The 21,653-nt window shown below is 52.9% G+C and overlaps 2 protein-coding genes across 2 annotated transcripts; both read right to left on the minus strand.

Moving 5' to 3' along the window:
- Window positions 1-12,834: 12,834 nt before the first annotated feature.
- On the minus strand, window positions 12,835-14,016 carry Ffar3 (free fatty acid receptor 3). The gene has a single exon (XM_021642117.2). It carries the CDS (start codon window positions 14,011-14,013, stop codon window positions 13,054-13,056), a length of 960 nt encoding a protein of 319 aa, XP_021497792.1. The 5' UTR covers window positions 14,014-14,016; the 3' UTR covers window positions 12,835-13,053.
- Window positions 14,017-18,439: 4,423 nt separating this feature from the next.
- Ffar1 (free fatty acid receptor 1) lies at window positions 18,440-19,342 on the minus strand. Its single transcript, XM_021640608.2, has one exon. It carries the CDS (start codon window positions 19,340-19,342, stop codon window positions 18,440-18,442), a length of 903 nt encoding a protein of 300 aa, XP_021496283.1.
- Window positions 19,343-21,653: the final 2,311 nt, after the last annotated feature.

The following is a 21,653-nucleotide window of genomic DNA, read 5'->3' on the forward strand; positions in this document are numbered from 1 at the left end:
AGGACCACATGAAAAGTCATGTCACTAATGCAGCCCACATCTGTCTCTCGAGCATGAAGCCCCAGGGCCACAAGTAATTCTCCTGACTTTTTCCTTCTTGTCCCATGAAAGAAAAGAGCTTCAGATGCAGAACTGGACAAATGCACGCATTAGGGATCCTGGAGAACAAGGTCCAGCATCATGAGCTTGCCTGATGGGAGGAGGCTCATATTCATGCCCTGGTGGTTCCCTAAACACGAGGTTCAGGGATGAGATAGTGAGAGTTGGGGGAGTGGAGTGTCCATTTAGAAACGTTTGGACACACCAGGGCTGCTGTGGTTTGAATGTGGAATGCCCTCCTAGCTGTGCTGCAATGGGGCCTACTGGCCCTCTCTCCTATACCCTTCCATCTCTCCTGCCTCCTGTCTTTCCTGCCATGGAAGACTGTGCTCCTTCCAACTGTAAGCCACAATAAACCCTTCCTCCCTGAAGCTGCTCCTTGTCAGGTATTTTTTTCAACGCAATGAGAAGGCAACTAATACAACGTTGAACTGATTAAAGTGAAATCCAGGCGACTTAAAGATCAAATCTGTTTTTAAAACCCGGAAGAGCTGTGTAGGAGATGGACACGATGGACAGTTGTCACGGCAGCTTTTGGGAGGTAGAGCAGGAAGGTCAGGAGTTCAAGGCCATCCTTGGTTACAGGAGACCCTTCTTATAAACACAGCACCCGGGTCATGGAGGTGGATCAGTGAGGAAAAGAGTGTGCGGCTTTCAGATTTCTGCTGGCAGCATAGAGGACACAACTATAAGAAAGAGGAGTGGCCATTTCAGTGTGCGTTGGGATGTGTGTGTGTGTGTCTTTACCGTGCCTGCACTTACAGCCGCCAAGCCTGGAAAATTGAGTTTAATCTCTAGAACCCACAGGGTGGAAAGAAAAAAACTGATCTTTGCTTATGTACCCCCTCCCTCTCTCTCTCTCTCTCTCTCTCTCTCTCTCTCTCTCTCTCTCATACAGACACACACACACACACACACACACACACACGGCATGGAGGGGAGCATGTAAGCAAAATAAAAACAAAATGAGGCAATATGCATAGGTATTATGTAACTCTTTGGAGCCTAAGGACCGAGACAGGCTCTGAGTGTGCTCCAGAGTGAGTGACCAATGACCCTAACAGTACCCGTCAGAGACTAACACAGACCAGACCACTTCCATCTTCCAACCTTTATTTTCATTTTCATTCTCTATGTGTATGGATGTTTTGCCTGCATGTGTGTTGTGCCACACACATGTAGTCAGAGAATGGTATCAAGTCCCCTGGAACTGGAGTTACAGAAAGCTGTGAGTCACCGTGTGATTGACGGGAACCGAACCTGGGTTCCCTTCTTGGGAGCAGCATCTCTCCAGTCCCCACTTCCTTTTTTTTTTTTTTTTCCTAATGCTCCATTTGTGAGAAAAGTGATAACTGCTGAAATGAGGTTACCAAAACCCACGCAGTGTCATAGTCTTAACGGAAAATAAGGGAGGAGTCGTATTGTTTGCAATATATTAATAGTCCCGAGATTTTATAGTGAAGAGCTGGAAAAGGGCCATAGATTTAAAGCTTGGGTCTTTGTGTTTGGCTCAGTCAGAGATCACTGCAAAAGCCATGGTGAGGCCCGACCCCGAGGCTCTGAGGCCCGCTGTTAGGGCTCTGATGTGAGCAGTGCCTCTGGTCCAGCCAGCCAGGAGTTCCGCTAGATCTTTGATGCCCAAGAGGCATATAGCAGAACTCGCCTCTTCTAGAGAAATGGTTCTTGAAAACCTCCTTCCTTCTTCCCAGCAAATGTTCTCTACCTCATGGATTTTCTGTTTGTTTGTTTTGTGGGACAGGGACTTTGACTCAGTGTCTTATGCATGCTAGGCAAATAGTCATCCACTAAGCAGCACCCCAGCTGCTGGGGACTCTAGGCAGGGGCTCTACCACTGAGCCACACCCCAGGCCCTCACTGGGGGATTCTAGGCAGGGGCTCTACCACTGAGCCACACCCCCTAGCTTCTAACTAGAGGATTCTAGGCAGGGTTCTACCACTGAGCCATACCCCAGGCCCTCACTGGGGGGATTCTAGGCAGGGGCTCATGCACTGAGCCATACCCCAGCCCCTCACTGGGGGATTCTAGGCAGGTGCTCTACCACTGAGCCACACCTCAGCCCCTCACTGGGAGATTCTAGGCAGGAGCTCTACCACTGAGCCACACCCCAGCCCCTCACTGGGGGATTCTACCTATACAGATGAGCTACAGGTGGAAGCTCTGCTGGAGCAGAAGGGGGTGTCAGCATAGTGGGCGACATGACCCTTATCCCAGCTAACCTCCCAGACACACGCGTTTTCAGGCAGCTTGCACCCATCTCTGCCTCTCTAGCTACTCTTAACGTGGTCCGTGTTCTGTTTTCTTTCCGCCGCTGAGATAAACACTCTGGCCGGAAGCATCTTAGGGGAGAAAACGTTTCTTTCAGCTTATAGGGCACAGTCCATCGCTGAGGCAAAGCAGGGCAGTGAAGGACGGCTGCCTGGTGGCTCACTCACAGCCGCCTGTCTAAGACAGACCTGGGATGTGACGGGACCTGACGTCTCCAGTCTGTGTGCACCGCACCTATGTGCACAACCTCCCTGCTCCTACTGTGACTGGAAATTAAAATAGATCTCCCTCTTTTCTTTTCGTGCTTTTTTGAGACAGGGTTTCTCTGTGTAGCCTTGGCTATCCTGGACTCGCTTTGTAGACCAGGCTGGCCTCGAAATCAGAGATCCACCTGCCTTTGTCTCTCAGAGTGCTAGTGAAAGGGTTAGGCTAACTTTGTAACCTATATGTCCTCTAAAGCCTATAGTTTTGAGTTTTAGGTCCAGGTTAAGCTAAAGCCTCTTAGTACCTTTCCAGAGAGTGAAGGAATGTGACCCTATCTGTGAGGACAGATATAAAAAAAAGGGCAAGCAAGCAATGACCTTCACTCAGCAAAAGAACGACCAGACCCTTGTCCTTGAGATAGCGTTTCTTAGCAACGAACCTAGACTTCTTCTTAGTTGCTCCTGACCTCCAGCCAAAAGTCTGTAGCCCCTAATCTTCAAGGATGAGCTAACCACCCCCACCTTCAATTGCAGCTGCATCCACACTTGGCAGGACTGGCCAAGCTTGAGCACCTAAGACTAACCAATTATCTTACTTTATAGCTTCCTCATCCAATCCTAAATTGCCAAAACTAAAACTTCAAATCTCCCGCAATTTTTCTTTTAAAAACCTAAAGGCCCTTGTCTCCCGGTACCACTCTTTGCTGACCAGCAAGGGTGACCCCGTTGTACAATGGTTAATAAACCTCTTGCTTTTGCAACGAGTCTTGGTCTGGGGGAGTTTCTGGGAAGGGTGCGATTGAACTCCTGAGCTGTGAGACCCCAGGTCTTACACTAGGATTACAGGTGTTTGCCACCACACCCAGCTGAAAATAAAAGTAAATCTTAAAAAGGGGAAAAAATATTTTTAAAACACTGATGAAGTCAGGCATGGTGCTACACACCTTAAATTCCAACACCTGCAGAGGCAGAGGCAGGTGAATCTCTGTGAGTTTGAGGCCAGCCTGGCCTACAGAGTTCCAGGACAGCCAGACCTTTTACACAGAGAAACCCTGTCTCAAAAACAAGCAAGCAAGCAAAGAAACAAACAAACAAACCCAACAAAACACCGATGACAAATTTGAGATCACAAAAAAATAAATAAATAAATTAAAAAGTATGAACCAAGCCTGTATTCACACTCGTAATCCCAGCATTCAAGAGTAGGAGGATTGCTAGGTTTTCTCTACCAACAAAACAAGCCAATTCAAGCCGGAGTAAAACTATCCAAAGTCAGGTTTGTTGGGGGCAGCCCTGGGCAAGTTCACCAACTACCCAGGAGGGGGGTCAGTGAAGTTGCCATGCAGAGGGGAGAGAGCATGTGCACACATAGGGAAAGACAAATGAGAAAAGCAGAGAGAGAAAGAGAGAGAACCAAAATGTCTGGATTCTATAGTGAAGCTCCCCTGGGAGAGGGGGAGCCCCGCCCCTGGGCTGGAGAGTTCAGGGTAGAGGGCAAGGTATGCCCAGGTGGGGACTGAGGGATGCTGGGAGAACCTGGAGGTCAGATCGGCTTTGGTATGTTAAATAGGCACCTCAGCTACCTGTCCCAGGTCTGACTGAAACCCAACAAGGATCAGAATTCAAGGCAATCCTTGGCTACGTAGTAAGCTCAAGGGTATCCTGGGCTACATTAGACCATGTCTGAAATACATAAATAGATAGGCCAGGTAGGATGCTCTATGCCTTTGATCTCATCACTGGGAAGGTAAAGGCAGGCCTATCTCTGAGTTTGAGGTCAGCCTGGGCTACCTTGTCTCAAAAAAAGAAAAGAAGGGAAAAAGAAAAGGAAAGGGGAGAAAAACTATTAGACTTGAAACAATTCCACAGCTGTCTGGTTAAAGCAAGCTGTGTTAGCGGCTGCCTCTCCCAAAGCAGCGCTTTCAGAGAGCAGCCTCTCACTGGCTTCTGAGGTCCCTTTTATGGGGAAGGGTTAGAGTGGACAGAAAAAAAGCTGTCAGGATCATGCACTGTTAGCATCTGGACAGAGGCACGGGGGCTCAGGGCTCAGGGCTGCCTGCGGGGTAGGTGAGTGTGAGAAGACAGCAGGTGAACGCAGAGTCATCAAGGTATCAGGGAGGGCACATTTTCATAAGGCAAAAGAGTAATCATATAGCTCAGGTTCAGGAGGTGAGCCAGGCAGAGGGGTGCGCGCCCGGCTCATGGGCTCAGCACAAGTCGAGAATCAGGGTTGGCAGGATAGCCTTAGCCTTAGAGAGCAGAAACTTCCGTTAAGGTACTGAGACTTAAGAACCACGCATCACGATGTGGCTCGCAGAAAAACCAAACCCAAGAACAAAACCAACGCGGAACAACAACAAACGCCAACAGTATAAAATGTGTGGAAAGAAAAAGCGCATTTCTGAGGGAGGAAAGAAGTTTTTTTCCAAGGGAATTCAACGCTTCCAATGCAGGCACACTAGCCGCTGAGACCCCAGCGCCAGCCGGGGATCTGGGAAGGGTGAAAGATCAGTCTTTCCACACAGCTGATCTCCAACAAACTGTTGCAAGTCAAATAAGGAAAAGCAATTACAGGAGGAAATGCAAATGGCTGCCATATATTATGCAAATACCTCCCCTCCCCCCCCCCCCCCCCCCCCCGGGCTTCTGCTGCAAATGAAACCCAGGCCTCGGAGAAAGCCTGGCCGCTTTCTCCACCACCCAGCCATAAACCCAGACCTCCATCTCACGCCTCCTAAATTAGAATAAGGAAGAGTAATGAATTCATGTGTCTGCTTGTCTGGGCGACCTCGTCAGCTCTCTCCCTGGCCTCTCCACACGGGGATTCTTAGAATAAGATTGACACATAAGAGGTCATTGTGTGTTTGTGTGTGTGTGTGTGTGTGTGTGTGTTGTAGTCAGGTGGGCCCTAAGAGGACAAATGGCTGACGTCCCCCGGCAAGGACTTCAGCTGCAAGAAAATCAATTTTTTTCAAGTCCGCTTCAGCATTTCCATTTGGAGGGTGTTAGGTCTCAAACCTGGGACAATAGACTGAGGTGCCTGCTTAACATCTCAAAGCCGACCTGGCCTGCTTCTTCCAGCACCCCTCGGTCCCTACCTGTTTCAAGGTTCGGCTGCCACACCCAACCCCGAACCCTGAACTTTCCAGCCCAGGGCTGGGCTGCCCTTCCCTCAGCTGCTCTTCCCTGTATAGTCCAACCATTTTGCTTGACCATCCTTTCCAATCTACCCTTTACCTTCCTGGGCTCCTGGCTCCTCTCCTCTCCCCCATCTCCTCACAGACTCAGGGTCATGCTCACTGGGGACTCTCCCAGATGAGCCTGCCTCTGGCTGTGTCTACTGTTGATCTACAATAAACCTCCACCATACCTAGGAGCAATCATGCCCTTCCATCTTTTTTTTTTAAGATTATTTAGTTGTTATTTATACAGCATTCTGCCGGCATGTGCGCCTGCACGCCAGAAGAGGGCACCAGATCTCACTACAGATGGATGTGAGCCACCATGTGGTTGCTGGGAACTGAACTGAGGACCTTTGGAAGAACAGCCAGTGCTCTTAACCTCTGAGCCATCTCTCCCACCTCTCTTTCTTTCTTTCTTTCTTTCTTTCTTCCTTTCTTTCTTTCTTTCCAGAGAGATGGCTCAGAGGTTAAGAGGACCTTAGATTGTCCTTTGACTGCCACAGCTACACACACACACTCATGCTCAAAGTTAATACAGGCTACATTGTGAGGCTGTGTCTCAAAACAGTAAAAATCAAGGATGGTGCTGGTACCAATCCCCCTGGGTACCAAGGGTTAGCCATGGCGGTAAAGAAATCACGGCTGGTATTGGCTGCTGGTATTGTTAGTGAGAAGTGTCACAGCAGTCAAATGATGTACAGATGTAAACCCCAGTCACAAACTCTCTCCACAGAGGTTCACATGGGGGTGAACCAGCCAGGCACAGTGAGGCAGAAGCCCTGTGCAGGCTGCACACTTGTCATTTGCAGGAAAATGGACAGAGCTGGAAACCACTGTGTTAAGTGAAATAAGCCAGATACAGAGACACAAACACTGTGTGTTGTCTGTCTTCCCTGGAATCTTAAAAAGGGAAGAGGCAGAAGTAAAAAGAAAACTACCTGGGAAAAGAAAGGGGACCTGAAAGGTCGGGGGAGAGAGTAAGAGGGAGAAGTGGGAGTCAGTATGAGCAAAGTCCTTTAGATACAGGCCTGAAAATATCATAGTGAAACCAATTCCTTCATGCAGTTAGCATATGCTTAAGAGAATAAAGCTGGAGGCTGGTGAGATGGTTCGGGGATTAAGGGCGCTGGCTGCTCTTCTGGGGAACCTGGGTCAATTCTCAGTATACATGGTGGGCTCACAGAGTCTGTAACCCCAGTTCCAGGGGACCCAGTGCCCTCTTTTGGCCTCCGTGGGCACCTGGCACTCGGGCAGTGCACAGACATAGCATGCAAGTAAAGCAACCTGACACACAAAATACAATTTTTTTACGAAAGAAGGAAGGAAGAAAAAGCCGGGCACGGTGGCGCATGCCTGTAACCCCAGCACTTAGGAGGTAGAGGCAGGCAGAGCTCTGTGAGTTGGAGGCCAGCCTGGTCTACAAAGCAAGTCCAGGACAGCCGAGGCTACCCAGAGAGACCCTGTCTCAGAAAAACAAAACACAACAAAAAACAGAAAGAAAGAAAGCGGACCATGGTGATATGACCTATATCCTCAGCACCCAGGCTTCTGAAGTAATTATTATTAATTTGATACTGGCCTGGGCTACACAGTGAGATTCTGTCTCAAAACACACACACACACACACACACACACACACACACACACACACACGAGAGAGAGAGAGAGAGAGAGAGAGAGAGAGAGAGAGAGAGAGAGAGAGAGAAGGGGGGGCTTGTCCTCCATAGCCATCCCTGTGGGGGAGGGGCACATTCTCAGACTGCGGCCCTCAACCAGGGCCTGGTGAGAACACCTGTGAAGAGTCAGCAAGTCCCTTGACCCACTTAACAATGGGGACACACTCTGAGAAACCCCGCCAGTGGATTCCAGGCGCCTGCGGACGCCACAGCGTGACATCTAGGTTGGTCCTTCCGTGAGGCTTTTCGAGGCAATGAAGACACAGAGGGCGGCTCCATGCTGCCAGCTTACAATCCCAGCTCCTGGAAGGGGGCTGATGAATTTGGCACCAGCGCTGGCTACAGAGCAAGATTCTTGTTGAAAATCGGGGGAGCTGTGGAATGGCTGTTCGCAGCTGAATGTGGTTGCTTCGGGGCCTGGTCACTCGGGCTCAATCCCCAGGGACTCACTTGGGGAGGGGGAGAGCTCACACAATTTAGATAACTACAATAAAACAATATTCGGCACCTGCGAGAGGAGGAAGGCTGGGGTAAGGAACACCTGGTGTGGCCTGCTGGAGCCCGAGACCCCAGCCCTTGGAAGGCGAAGGCAGGGCATCCGGAGCCCAGCCAAGGTCATTCTTGGCTACCTGCTGAGTCTGAGGCCAGCCTGGGGATACACAAGACCCAGATTCAGGCTGGAGAGATGGCTCAGTGGTGAAGAGCACACCGCCTGCTTTCCCAGAGGTCCTGAGTTCAATCCCCACAACCACATGGCGGCTCACAAGGCCCAGATTCAAAACAAGGCTACACAGAGAAACCCTGTATCAAAAAACCAAGCCAAACCAAAAACCTTATCTACTTGATTATTTGGGTGGGGCAGGGGATCCGTGTGTGACGGTCAAACTTGGATGAGTCACTTCTCTCCTTCCACCATGTGGATTCCCACAACCAAATCCGGATCTTCAGGCAGGACAATACAATACCAGATGTCAGCTGCTGACTTCCACGTGTGTATGTACGGGCACACACAAGTGTACACAAACACACCTCACCCTGTCTCTCTCTGTCTCTCCTGTGTGTGAATGAGACACACACACACACTCACACAGTCAAGCTTACTAGGCAAGAATATTTTTCACTTATGACTTGACATCCCAGCTCTACCGAGTTATAGAATTTCTCCATCACCCTCTAACGTCCCAGGAGTATCTGCCCCGTTAAATAGTTAAAATAGCTCCATTTTAGCTGTTCCCAGCCCATGGCAAGCACGGACCTGCTTTCTGTCCGTGGAGGCTCTGTAAACAGCAACAACAACAAAACAAAGGCTAATTAGTTGATACAAGGCAGGCTGAGTCCTCTTCCAAGCTCACGAGCAGACAGAGGGAAGCAAGGAGGCTACGGGGAGCCGGGTCCCCTGCAGCACAGTGGGGCTGAGGACAGCAGCGCTCTGGTTAACTTTCAAAGGATAAGCAAAAGTTATTTTCTTTGTTTATTTTGCTGGGGATCAAATTTAGGATCGTGTTGTCAGTCTCGGTGGCGCACGCCTGTAATCGCAGCACCCGGGGAAGAAGAGGCAGGCGGATCTCTGTGAGTTCAAGGCCAGCCTGGTCTACCAAGTGAGTCTAGGACAGCCAAGGCTATACAGAGAAACCCTGTCTCAAAACACAAAACCAAAAAAACCTCTGAAAGGGTTAAGACTAACTTTGTAACCTATATGTCTTCTAAAGCCTATAGTTTTGAGTTTTAGGTCCAGGTTAAGCTAAAGCCTCTTAGTACCTTTCCAGAGAGTGAAGGAATGTGACCCTATCTGTGAGGACAGATATAAAAAAAGGGCAAGCAATGACCTTCACTCAGCAAAAGAAGGACCAGACCCTTGTCCTTGAGATAGCGTTTCTTAGCAACGAACCTAGACTTCTTCTGAGTAGTTTCTGACCTCCAGCCAAGAGCCCGCAGCCCTAATCTTCAAGGATGAGCTAACCACCCCCACCTTAAAGTGCAGCTGCATCCACACTTGGCAGGACTGGCCAAGCTTGAACACCTAAGACTAACCAATTATCTTACTTTATAGCTTCCTCATCCAATCCTAAATTGCCAAAACTAAAACTTCAAATTTCCCGCAATTTTTCTTTTAAAAACCTAAAGGCCTTTGTCTCCCGGTGCCACTCTTTGCTGACCAGCAAGGGTGACCCCGTTGTACAATGGTTAATAAACCTCTTGCTTTTGCAACGAGTCTTGGTCTGGGGGAGTTTCTGGGAAGGGCGCGATTGAACTCCTGAGCTGTGAGACCCCAGGTCTTACACCTCAAAACCTTAAAGGACCTAAAATTTAGGGTCTTGTACTTGCTAGGCAACCAGTTCACTGTGGGGCTCCATCGTCAGCCCTTTTTATTTAATTAGAAACAGGATCTGACTCTGTAGCCCAGGCTAGCCTTGAAGTTAGAATCCTGACAGGTGTGCGATTCTATTCTCTGTGGGGAATTGTTTTGATAAAGACTCCCACGAAGCCCTTCTCAGGTGGGGGCTCTCAATCAATGGCTTGCTGGCTATGGCCACCCCTTCCTTTAGGAGTGGAAAGCTTTCACAGGAGTGGCCCAAGTGGAAAACAAAAATATTTACACTGTGATTCATAACAGTAGCAAAATTCAGTTATGAAGTAGCAACTTCAAATAATTTTGTGGTTGGGGTCACCACACCGAGAGGAACTGTACTTTAGGGTCTCAGCATCAGGAAGGTTGAGGTCCACCACAGCTGTTGGAAATGTTAAAGTCCCCATCTGCTGCAGGGCGTGGCTGTCACCCCCTGCCCTCCACCCCTCTCTCCGAGGCCCTTCACTCTCCTTTCTGCCCTTGCTCCCCTTTCCTACCTTCCTGCACTCTCTCCCCCGCCCCCATCAGCACACCCTCTCCTTTCCCTTCCCCCTCTCTCGCTGCTCCCAATAAACCTGCATTTATGTAATACAGATTCGTCTGTCTCTCCATTAGCTCATTCTGTTTTATTTAATCACTCAGGAAAGATGACTGTGGGGCCTAAGCTGAGAGGCTCTCTAGCAAGCGCTTACCTGGAAGGGAGGAGGCGGCTGGGAATGGAAACAGCAATGCTCTCTTCTCCTGGTAAACGGTCTTCAGTTAGGCAGCGGAGAGCACACATCTGTGTCGCACTTGTGATCGTCACACCCTGTGTTAGGACAGCTCTTGGCCAAGGTTCCTGGGCAGAGGAGTAAGCGGCCGTCTCCAAAGAACACTCTCTGCTCATGGCTCAGGGCATCCAAGAACCCAGCGAGCGTGGGATGGATCTATCTATCTATCTATCTATCTATCCATTCACTGCTTATAGCTCAGGGCATCCTAGAACCCAGCAAGCGTGGGATTTATTGATATATTTATACATGTATGCATATATTTATTTATTAATACTTATTTATTAAAGATTGCCTGGAGCATTGGCTCATGATTGTCATACCAGCACTCAGGTGCCCGGTTTTAAAAAGGTGGGAAGTTTGAGGCCAGACTGGGCTACAAAGAAAGACTCTGTCTTTAAAAAACAAAAGTGAGTCTGGACATGGTGGTGCAGGAGGCAGAGGCAGGCAGGTCTCTGTGACTGGAGGGTCAGCCTGGTCTACAGAGTGAGCTCTAGGCCAGCCAGGGCTGCAGAGTGAGACCTCAAAAGCAAGAAAGAGACTCGGGTGTTAAGAGCAGGGCTGCTCCTGCAGAGGACCCGGGTTTGGTTCCCAGCCAAAACACGGTGGCTCACAGCCCCCTGTAATTCTGGTTCTAGTGAACCCAATGCCCTCTTCCTACCTCAGAGGGCGCCAGGAACATACATGGTCCACAGACATGCCTGGAGGCAAAACACACGCTTGTGCATGCCACACACACACACACACACACACACACACACACACACTAATGGTTTTAAAAGAATGTCAAAATAGCAGGGAGCCTGTGCCTAAGACCTGAGCCACGCGGCCTCTCCCAGATACAAACCTGATGCAAGTAGGAGCCTCCCAAACGAGACTGTGAATTTTGTTCATGGAAAGCCTTCCTGTGCAACTCTCGTGAGCTGAGCTTTCACACCATGCCGGAGGCAGCCCAGTCCGAGTCAGGAATTCCGTCTAAGCCCCTCGGCAGCTTTCTGTGGTTGACATTGCTTCGTTTTGGAGACGGGGTTTCCGGTGGCAGAGGGTGACCCTGAACGTGTGCACCTCCTGCCTCCCCGCTTCCCAGCCGCCGAGGCCACAGGCGAACACACCCGGGCCCGGTGTGTGTGCGGCCGGGAGGGGAAGCAGGGCTTTGTGTATGCCTGGTAAACACTCCACAACTGGCTGGTCCCCCAAGACAGTCCTTTTCCCAAGGCTGGGCTTTCACACCAAGCCCACATTCCCTCGGAGCCCTAAAGAAAGCTCCTGCTGGCTAAAAAGGGAGTCATCTCTTTGTCCCTGGCAAGAGGAACTTGTGGCCCTCCATTTACTGTGGTGTCTGTTCACCTGTCAAGTTCAGTGCTAACCTCTAGGCTCCCTCAGTCCCTGCCCACCAGCCCCATCCTCACAGTCCACTGATCGACCTTCCTTCCTTCCTTCCTTCCTTCCTTTTTGGTTTTTTCGAGACAGAGTTTCCCTTTGCAGCCTGGGCTGTCCCGGATTTGCATTTTAGGCCAGGCTGGCCTCTAACTCACAGAGACCCACCTGCCTCTGCCTGAATGCTGGGACTAAAGGTGTGCACCACCATGCCTGGCTTACTTCGTCCATTGTCATTCACCAACTGAGCTACACCCCCAGCCCTAAATTTTAAAACGAGAGAAAGAGGGTGAGGGTGAGAGAGAGGGAGAGGGAGAGAGAGAGAGACAGAGAGAAAAAAAGAAAGGAAGGAAAGAGAAAGAGAGAAATGAAGGAAGGAAGGAAGGAAGGAAGGAAAGAGAGAGAGAAAGAAAAGAAAGAAAGAAAGAAAGAAAGAAAGAAAGAAGGAAGGAAGGAAGGAAGGAAGGAAGGAAGGAAGGAAGGGTCATTAGTTTTATCTGGGCATTTTGTTCAGTTCCGGTCCTTCAGAGTGTGGGCGAACTTTTCTTTCATCCACCTTCTACCCTACCCAAAAAAACTAAGAAGATGTGGAAACATCATCCTTTTGCTAGGTACGGAATTTATTTGGATCATTTTCCCTTGCCTGCCATTACTCACAAGCATCCCAGAAGATCTAATTTAAGGAGGGGTGAGAGCGCTCTAGAAGAGCCTCCCAAGGGCAGGTTGCTGTTCCCCTAGAAACCCCGTCTCCCCGACCCCTGAGCGGGGAGGAGCCAGGGCTTGCACCCCTCCCCCAGCCCAGGTCCTCAGCTCGGCTCCAGCCCCGGACGGTCCCCTCCCTCTTTCACCCAGCGAGGCTCGGAAGCTGGCTGGCGGTGGCAGAGCTGCGCGCTCGGCTCTTCTTCCTTCTCTCGCCACCACAGCTTCCCAGAGCGGAACCCAAAGCGAAGGCGAGGGTGGGAAGGCGGGCGACGTGGAGGGTCCCGAGGAAGCGGACGGACAGCGGCCCAGCTCGCTGCGGTCTGTCTGTCTGGGCTAGGGAATGCCCCGCGGACACGAGGCGCCGGGCCGACGGGTCCCCAGGCCCGCTCCTCCGCCCCCTACCCCCTCCCCTAGCTCGGACACTCCTTGGACGGCACGTCTCCGTTCTTGGCCTTCAGTTCCAGGCTGACCTCCTGAGTCCGGGGCGCGCAGCCCCTGGCCAGCCGCCCCAGGAGCTGCTGGAAGTCGGCTTGGAACTTGGAGGATGAGAAGTAGAAGACGAGCGGGTCGATGCACGAGTTAAGGGTGCTGAAGAGGAGCACGTAGCCCCGCCAGGCCGGGCTCTCCCCCCGGACGTAGCCCACCACGTGGGACATGTTGTAGGGCCCGAAGCACACGAAGAAGATGAGCAGCGTGGCCGCCAGGAGGCCCATCACCCTTCTGCGCCTGCGCCGGCTGGCGCCCCGGCTGAGAATCCACACCAGGCGGCCGTAGCAGTAGCTCGTGATGCACAGGGGCACCATGAAGAGGACCACGGCCATCTCCAGGCGCACAGGCAGGAGGACGGCCAGCTGGTCCTCCCGGAACTCCAGGTAGCACGTCCCGTTGGTCCCCTGGCTGTAGGTGGCGTTCCCCCAGTATTCGGTGACATAGATCACGCTGCAGTGAGCTGACGCCAGGAACCAGCAGATGCCACTGACCAGACCGGCCTGGGCCACCCGCGGCCTCGTCTTGTACCACAATGGGTAGGCCACGCTCAGAAAGCGTTCGATGCTCACGGCCATCAGGAAGAGGGAGGTGAGGTAGATGGTGGTGAAGAAAAGGAACCCGGAGAAGGGGCAGAGGATGAAGGGCAGGAGCCACCTCATTCCGCAGGCCGCCTCCACCATGCGGAAGGGCAGGAAGAGGAGCAGCAGCAGGTCCGAAAGGGTCAGGTTCAGCAAGAGTAGGTCCACGGCCACCGGGCGGCGGCGCAGCTTGCCCACGAAGACCACCAGCGCCATCAGGTTGAGGGGGAACCCCACGAGGAAGACCAGCAGGTACACGGAGAAGAAAAGCCAGTGGTTGCCGGGGAAGAAGCCTGTCTCCATGGCTGTGGATGCTAGTGAGACACAGAGGGATGGGGGATCAGGTGGGGAGCTGGGGAGACGAGCAGGAGTGTGGTCATCCCTGCCCCAGCCTCGCCCTAGCGCCCCACCTGCTCCCTCCTGCCACCCTGCTTTCCTGCCCCTCCGCCCCTCTGCCCCCACACTCACCGGCGTCCTGGGAAGCCGGCGCCCGGCACCTTGCCGGCTCCTCCAGCGCCAGGGCAATGAGCTAGCTGTCCAGCAGACACGATAAAGACTCGGTGGTGCCTATGACGTCACTCGCTGCAGAACTGCACAAAAGATGCTTTGAGCTCTGCTATCAGGGCCGTGTCCATATGCAAAAATTAAAAAAAAAACAAAGACAAATTCCAAGGGAGCGTGGGTCGCTGCACACACGGTCTCCAGGAGGACGGCTTCCTTCGCCCGGCTCGGGCTTCAGCTCCTTCACTTGGATTTCAGGGTGCCTCTTCAGAACGGAGCATATCTAGTGCTCATCAGCGTAGGGAGTCGGATGCACAGAGGAAGCGCTGGCCTCTGCAGCCAGCTCTGCTTCTTGCTAACTCTGTGATTAGGGCAAAGGGCTCCAGCTCTGTGTCTCCCGTTCCATAAAACAGAGGCACCGATGCGGTTTCTTAGGTCACAGCACTTACGTGAGCCCAGTACGCAGCTCCATGGAAAGAGCGCTTAGACGGGGGCTGTAGTGTAATTGGTGCAGACAGCTCCCATTGTTCATGAAGCCCTGAGTTCGAGCCCCAGCATAAGAAGCCGGTATGGTGGTGCATACCTGTAATCCCGGAAGTTAGGAGGAACAGTCAGAGGCTCAGGGTCATCAGCTCCTGGCTACACACAGCTTGAGGCCAGCCTGGGCTAAGTGAAGCCCCTGTCTCAAACAAAATAAAACAGGCTCAGTACATAGAATAGAGCCCGTCCCTGTTCCTGCCAAGGTCCCTATAGCGCAGGCAAGGATCTGAGGTGATGATGGCGAAGGTGATGGTGATGGTGGAGGGATCCATGACGGCAGTTATCCCTCAGTGGGGGCGTAAGCCGCAACAGAGCACCACTGTTTGATGCCCAGTGTCCTTCTCGCTCAGGTCAGGGAAATGACTCTCAGGTCCCCCTCCTTGTTAGGTATGGGCTGGGGGAGAGAGGGTGCGTGTTTCACACCCAGCTCCGTTCAGACTCAGAGCTAGCGCACTCTCAGAGTACAAGATCAACACAGGCCAGAGTGGCCGTCAGCGGAACACCGGACTGAACCAAGCTTTGGCAAAGATGGAGACAGCAAGGCCTTCACAGTGCCCGAGGGAATGCACCATGGGTGGCCGCTGTGGAAAGACTCAGTGGTGTCTCTAGAAAGCTGCACCTACACTGACCCAGTGCCAACAGCCCCACTGTGAACACTTGTCAAAGAGACACGAACACATACTCAGTCACAACCACTGGCTCACACGTCCTCCTCCTCCTCCTCCTCCTCCTCCTCCTCCTCACAGCTCTAGCGACCCTGGCTGGAGAGCAGAAATGACCTCAACAGACAGACAGATGGGAGGCACCGGGTGATCAGCATATTCAGAAAGGAACGACCCAAACATACCTCACGGGTACACCCTTAGACACATGCTCAGTAAAGCAGGCTAGACATAACAGGCGGTGTCTTACCTGTTCTCATTTGCATGAAACGCCCAGGAGAGGCAAATATTTTTTAAAACAGAAAGTAGAGCAGTGACTGGGAACCAGGGGTGAGAGGTGGGAGGAGAAACAGAGATGCGTTGTGAACGGAGGTGAGGGACCTCTCTGGGGCTGTGGAAATGGGCCACATCCTGTAAATTCACTTTTAAAAATCAGCTAGTAGCTGGGCGCGGTGGCGCACGCCTGTAATCCCGCAGAGGCAGGTGGATCTCAGTAAGTTCCAGACCAGCCTGGTCTAAAGAGTTGAGCCCAGGACAGCCAAAGGCTACACAGAGAAACCCTGTCTCAAAAAGCAAAGTATTTAGCTCGGATGAAGCTTCTGCCGTTGAGGTGGCGCTTGTGAGCCAAGCAGGTTTTATTGCTCTAGGGCTTGCATTTAGTGAGACACTAAATAATAAGGACATCAATACCAAAAAGAGGCTCCATCATCTGCGGGAGTTGGATGTCGAGAGAGCTGGGGGGTGCGGGAGAGGCTGGGCCCCCCAGGGGAAGAGAGTGGGTCACAGGGGCTTCACGAGTGAAGCCTGGGGAAGGAGATGGATTCCCCTGAGTGGGAGGAGGCCCACAAAACTGAGGGCAGCGGCCTCACCCCAACAGCTGCTCCAGGGCGATGAGGGCACAGGTTCTCACCAGAAGCGCTTACTAAGCCTCTCTGCTGCCCCACTGCCCAGGGGCCACATCTGCTTCTGGCGTGCATGGTGGGTGAACGAAAAAAATGAAATAAAAGGAGGAGGACATGAAGCAGAGAGGATTTTTATTATAATACATGTAAGGGAGAAAGCAGACAGAGGGAAGAGTCCAGGCTGACCATGACTGGCAAGCTAAATTGGACCATGAGAGGAGAGACGGGGAGGGAGAGCAAGAAAGGGGCCCCCAGCCAAGAGGCCAAGAGATGGGGGTAGCCAAAATGGCTGAGAGAAGGGAGGCAGAAGCCCAGGCCTTGGGAGGTGTAGGGTAGGGGCAGGGTGAGAAGTGCTGGGAGGAGCCACAGGTTCTGAGGGATGCTGGGTGAGCTGGCCAGCACCCTGTTTGGTAGGTTAAATGGCCACCTCAGCCGTTGCTTCATGCTCTGTGTCTCTATGCTCTTACCAAACAAACAACACACAACTTTCTTTGACAAGACATTAAAGTATCTATGCATTCAGTAAATTTTGCTGAGCACCTACTATGTGCTTGTCTCATTTCTAAGGATTTTTCTACTGTTCAAAATTCTGCATTCAAACACAGTTAAGTTTCTTTCTTTCTTTCTCTCTCTCTCTCTCTCTCTCTCTCTCTCTCTCTCTTTCTTTCTTTCTTTCTTCTTCTTTTTTTTTGAGACAGAGTCTCACTATGCCTGGAACTCACTCACTAAGTAGACCAGGCTGACCTCGAACTCACAGAGATCTATCTGCCTCTGCCTCTCCGAGTGCTGGGGTTACAGGTGGCTCCAAAAAGATGATTTGTATGGACCAGTTGGTGCGCTCTGGCCACTATGCTTTACTGTCAAGAGAGCTTGGTCCTGACACCTGGTCTCCTCAGAGATGCTCAAGTGTCTGTCTCCTTCATGGACACTCTCCTCTGCCCTGACTCTTGTGGTCGGGGGAGGGGGGTGTCTCCTCCAGATTTCCACTAAGCCTTAGTGGTCCTGCCTGAAAGGACCACATCCTACCCTATCTTTTGCTGTACGATATCAAGAAAGATTCCTGGCCACCCCAAACAGGAAGGCAGTTGTCGCTCTAGCTACTTGACGCTGTGTTTTGGTGAAGGCAGCCCTTGTCTGGGAGCAGGCAGCTGTGGTGTCTGCCCAAAGCAGAACCATCTTGCTTAGGGAACGGTGTTGTGTTGGCTCCCTCTGCTGGGCACTCAGTCCAGTTCTCAGCCTGCCCGCTGGAACAGCAGGCACGCGGCTGAATCAACCAACAGGTTGCGTGTGAGCTGGGCACCTGTGGCCTGTGCCAGCAGACTCAGCTTCCCTGGAGGCTAGGGCAGGGGAATCATTTGAGCCCAGGAGTTCAAGACCAACCAGGATACTACCGCACCTAAACTCTGTCTGTTAAAACAAATGTGTGTGAGCTGGTGGGAGGGATAAAGCTCAGCCATTGAGTACTCGCCTAGCAGGGGCAGACTCTGGATTTTGTCTCCAAGAAAAGACACACACACACACACACACACACACACACACACACACATTGGGGAGGGGGGGCTACGCAGAAGGGTTGTGTGGCGATGAAATAAGTCACCTGCCACCATGAGACACTCCTCGAGGTACCTTGAACCCCGCGGTGCTCACATCCACAATGCCCCTGCGTCTTTCCAGCCAGCTTTCTTCTCTCAGCTCGTATGCTGCCCCCTAGTGGGTTCAAAGTGGCAATGGCGGGGTCATGATGTAGCATCCTTTCTTCGGAAACGAAAATGTCCTTCCCTCGGGAATATCTCAGGAAAACACTCCAAAATCGGGTCACGACCGTGGTATTCCTCCCGACAGGGAGCAAGAGTCTCGTCCCCAGGACCTCGGGGCTGGAGCATAAGGGCCGGAAGCAGTTCGGAGGTGAGCTGGGATGTATCGGGCGGGTATACTGTCCCCGGTCCCCAGCTCTCAGCCTCCACTCTCGTCTTTGTGCAAGGACACTGTCCGCTCTGGGGGCAGCCCTTCCCAAGAGTGGCTTCCGTGGAGGCTTTGGGCCAGGCTGCTCCTGGGTCGCCCTCTTGGGGGCCTGGCAGAGCCATCAAATTCTACTCAGTGCCCCTTGTCCCCCAGAGGCGGCTGCTACTTCTGAAAGGTTCCTCCCTGTGTCCTTGTCACACATAGTGTTCCCCGGCCAGGACCTGCTCCCAAGTAGCCAGTGACCAGTGGGTTGAGCACTACGCTCCAGGCCCCCGTGATGAGGCCCAGCTTCCGCCAGGAGCCTCTCAGTTCCGGGTTTATGAAACTGGCCACATTGGAGGCATTGTAGGGCCCCAAGCAGAGCAGGAGTGTGAGGAGGGCTCCGCCAGCCACCCAAGCCGCCCTGAGCTTCCGCTTGTGGCTCAGGCCTGAGTGGGCCAGGGCCCGGAGGCAGCCCACATAGCAGAAGGCGGTGACGGCCAACGGCAGAAAGAAGAGCAGGATGGAGAAACTGAGGCGGGCAGGGCGGGCAGAGTCAGGATCCCAGGCTTCCAGGCAGACGGGGGAGCCGTTCACCGGTACGTTGATTCCCAGGGAACTGGTGGTATTGTCCAGCCAGCCGCCGGGAGCCTCCAAGCCGAGGACCAGCCCCAGGTGGCAGAGGACGAGGGCCCAGATAGCCACACACACCCCCCAGGAGTAGCGGGGCCTCCGGATGGCTTGGTACCCGAAGGGGAAGGCTGCCCCCAGGTAGCGCCCGGCGCTGAGAGCGGCCAGGAAGCCTCCACCTGCATAGAGCGGGGCAAAGTGGGCCAAGGCAAACACAGGGCAGAAGGGGAGCGGCAGGGGCCAGGCCCCAGATGCCAGGGCCTCCACAGCCTTCAGGGGCAGGGTGATGGCCAGAAGGAGGTCAGAGCAGCCCAGGTGGAGAGTGTAGACCAAGCTGGGGGTGAGCCGCAGTCTCGCGTGGGACACGGCCCCTCGGATGGCCAGCAGGTTCAGCGGAAAGCCCAGCGCAAAGGCCGACACATAGAGAGCGAAGGAAAGCTGTGGAGGCAGGTCCATGGGGCCGGGTGGGTCCTGTCCCTCCTGCTCAGTGTCCTCGGTCCATCAGGAGAGTAAAAGAAGGCGCCCGAATTCCACACCAGCGACCCTGCTGCCCAGAGCATCAGAAGTCGGTCCCAGAGTGGTGGAGGATGCCAAGGCCGCAGAAGGAAATGGCCGGCCGCCGGAGAGCAACCGAGCTCAGCTCGGAATCCGGGAGTTCAAGCTCTCAGTCCCCAGCTGCCCCTCCAGGTAGCACCTCTTAGGATCAAGGTAAGGACTTGGTGTAACAGGCAGAGAAAGAAGGTTCCAGAGCTGAGGTGACGTCTGATCCCTGAGGCTCTGGGGAGAGAGAGGCAGAGGGAGGTGAGAACCAAGCTGTATGCACACCAGAGACCCCTGAGTCCATGCCTCTGTGACAAGAGTTAACGTAACCCGCTCAATAGGAGAGAACCCCCACCAGAGAAACCAAGGGCTGGAGGGATGGTGCAGCAGTTAAAGAGCATGTGTTGCTCTTCCTAGCACTCAGAGAGGAAGGGAGAAAGGGAAGGAGGGAGGGAGGGAGAAAGAGAACAATGTTGGAGACTAGCTACACCAGACAGGGAGAGGCGGGCAAAGGGGGTGCTAAGGGGACAGTCCAAAGGCAAGCCAGTTCCCATCAGTGTATTACAGCTCAGGGGAACATGTTGGCCCAGGAACCCAGAGACAGAGGAGCCGTCAGAACGGGACTCACCTCTTAGAGCCGCCCGATGCCTCTGAGGCTCAGGAGTCCCCTTGCAGGGCTGCTTGATGATGCCAGGGATGGGCAGTGAGCTGGAAGGGACCGAAGGGCGGGGTGGCCATTAGCCGGAGGTACTGGCAGCCTGGATGAGCAGCTGATGGGGCGTCCTGTGCTGATGGGAGGCGAGGGTGTGCAGGGGAGCGAGAGGAAGGATGACTGGCTTGGCTGGGGACCTTAAACGGGCTGGATGAATTCACGGGCAGGTCCCTTGCTTTAACAACAACCACAACAACAGGAAAACGTTCTGGAGGCTTCAGTCACCCAAAGCAGGCACACGTTGTCATCCACATCGGAACAGTAAAATGATCACACAGTGGCCTAAATCTGGTGGCACAGCCGGTAATTACAGCTATTCTGGAATTACAGGTTCCCTGAGGATCACAAGTTCAAGGCCGACCTGAGCTAGAGTGAGTTCAAGTTCAACCCAGGGAGCTTAATGACAGTGCCTCAAAATAAATACTGAAGGGGCTGGGGGTGTGGCTTGGTGTTACACTAACTGCCTAGACCCTAGCAGTGAGGGGCTGAGGGAGAGCCTGTGCCCACATTCCACCGGTGAGGAGTTTGGGTGTGGCTCAGTGGTAGAGTGCTTGCCTGTAGCCCACCAATGAGAGGCTGGGGGCGTGGCTCAGCGGTACAGCGCTTGCTTCCCATCCCCAAACCCATAATTCTTTTTTTTTTTTTTTTTTTTTTTTTTTTTTCCTAATTTCTGTTTTGCCCACATACACACCTGGCAGTTCCCGTGTAACTTCTACACAGTGACATTTTCACCGAGGGTTCACAATCTTCCCAGTGCAGTTTGCTTGGGGGTCATTCAGAGCTGCTCTGACTGTGTGACCCCCATGCCCGCTCTCTCTGCTAAAAGGCCGGCCTCGTGAGAGCCAAGGTCTTATGTGCTCACGGAGTCCCGTAGGTGCTCTGTAGAGCAGCTTGAGCTGGGGCGGAAGGTTGCATGCGTCCTGGAGCCTGGGCCTCCAGGCCTCCCGGCCACCTGCTCTTCACGCCTCCGCGAGGCTGTTGACATCTACGCGTCGTGCTCAATGGGTCATGAAGTAGCTTTATATCAGCAGCTGGGCTTGGGGACAGGATGAGGAGGTACCTGGTGGTTGCCGGGAAGCCTAATCCAGACCTCAGAGCTGCCTTCTGCTCCTTCGAGAAGACCTTGCCCTCAGAGATCGCTGGAGACCTCAGGCTTGGCTGACAGCCCCCGGACTTTGTGCGCTTTCTAATTCTCGCGCCCCAATCACAGGCTCTGCCGGAGGTGGGGTTATGCTTTATTATCGTAGTCATTTTGTGTCTTGGGACAAGGCCTCAAGCAGCCCAGGTTTGTCTCAAACTTGCTGTGCAGTGGAGGGTGACCTTGAACTTTTGACCCTACGCCCTCCATCTTGCCCACGCTAAGATTACAGGTGACAACGCCAAGCCTGGTTTCTATAGTGCTGGGCGCAGAACCAGGGGTCCCTGTGTACCAGACAAGCATTCCGAGCCAAAGTTCCAGCCCCTAAACGTGTGGATAAATATTCCCTGCACGCTTGTCATAAATGAGTAATTAGT

Source organism: Meriones unguiculatus, chromosome 14 (genome assembly GCF_030254825.1).
Source record: "Meriones unguiculatus strain TT.TT164.6M chromosome 14, Bangor_MerUng_6.1, whole genome shotgun sequence".
Classification (NCBI taxonomy): Eukaryota; Metazoa; Chordata; class Mammalia; order Rodentia; family Muridae; genus Meriones; species Meriones unguiculatus.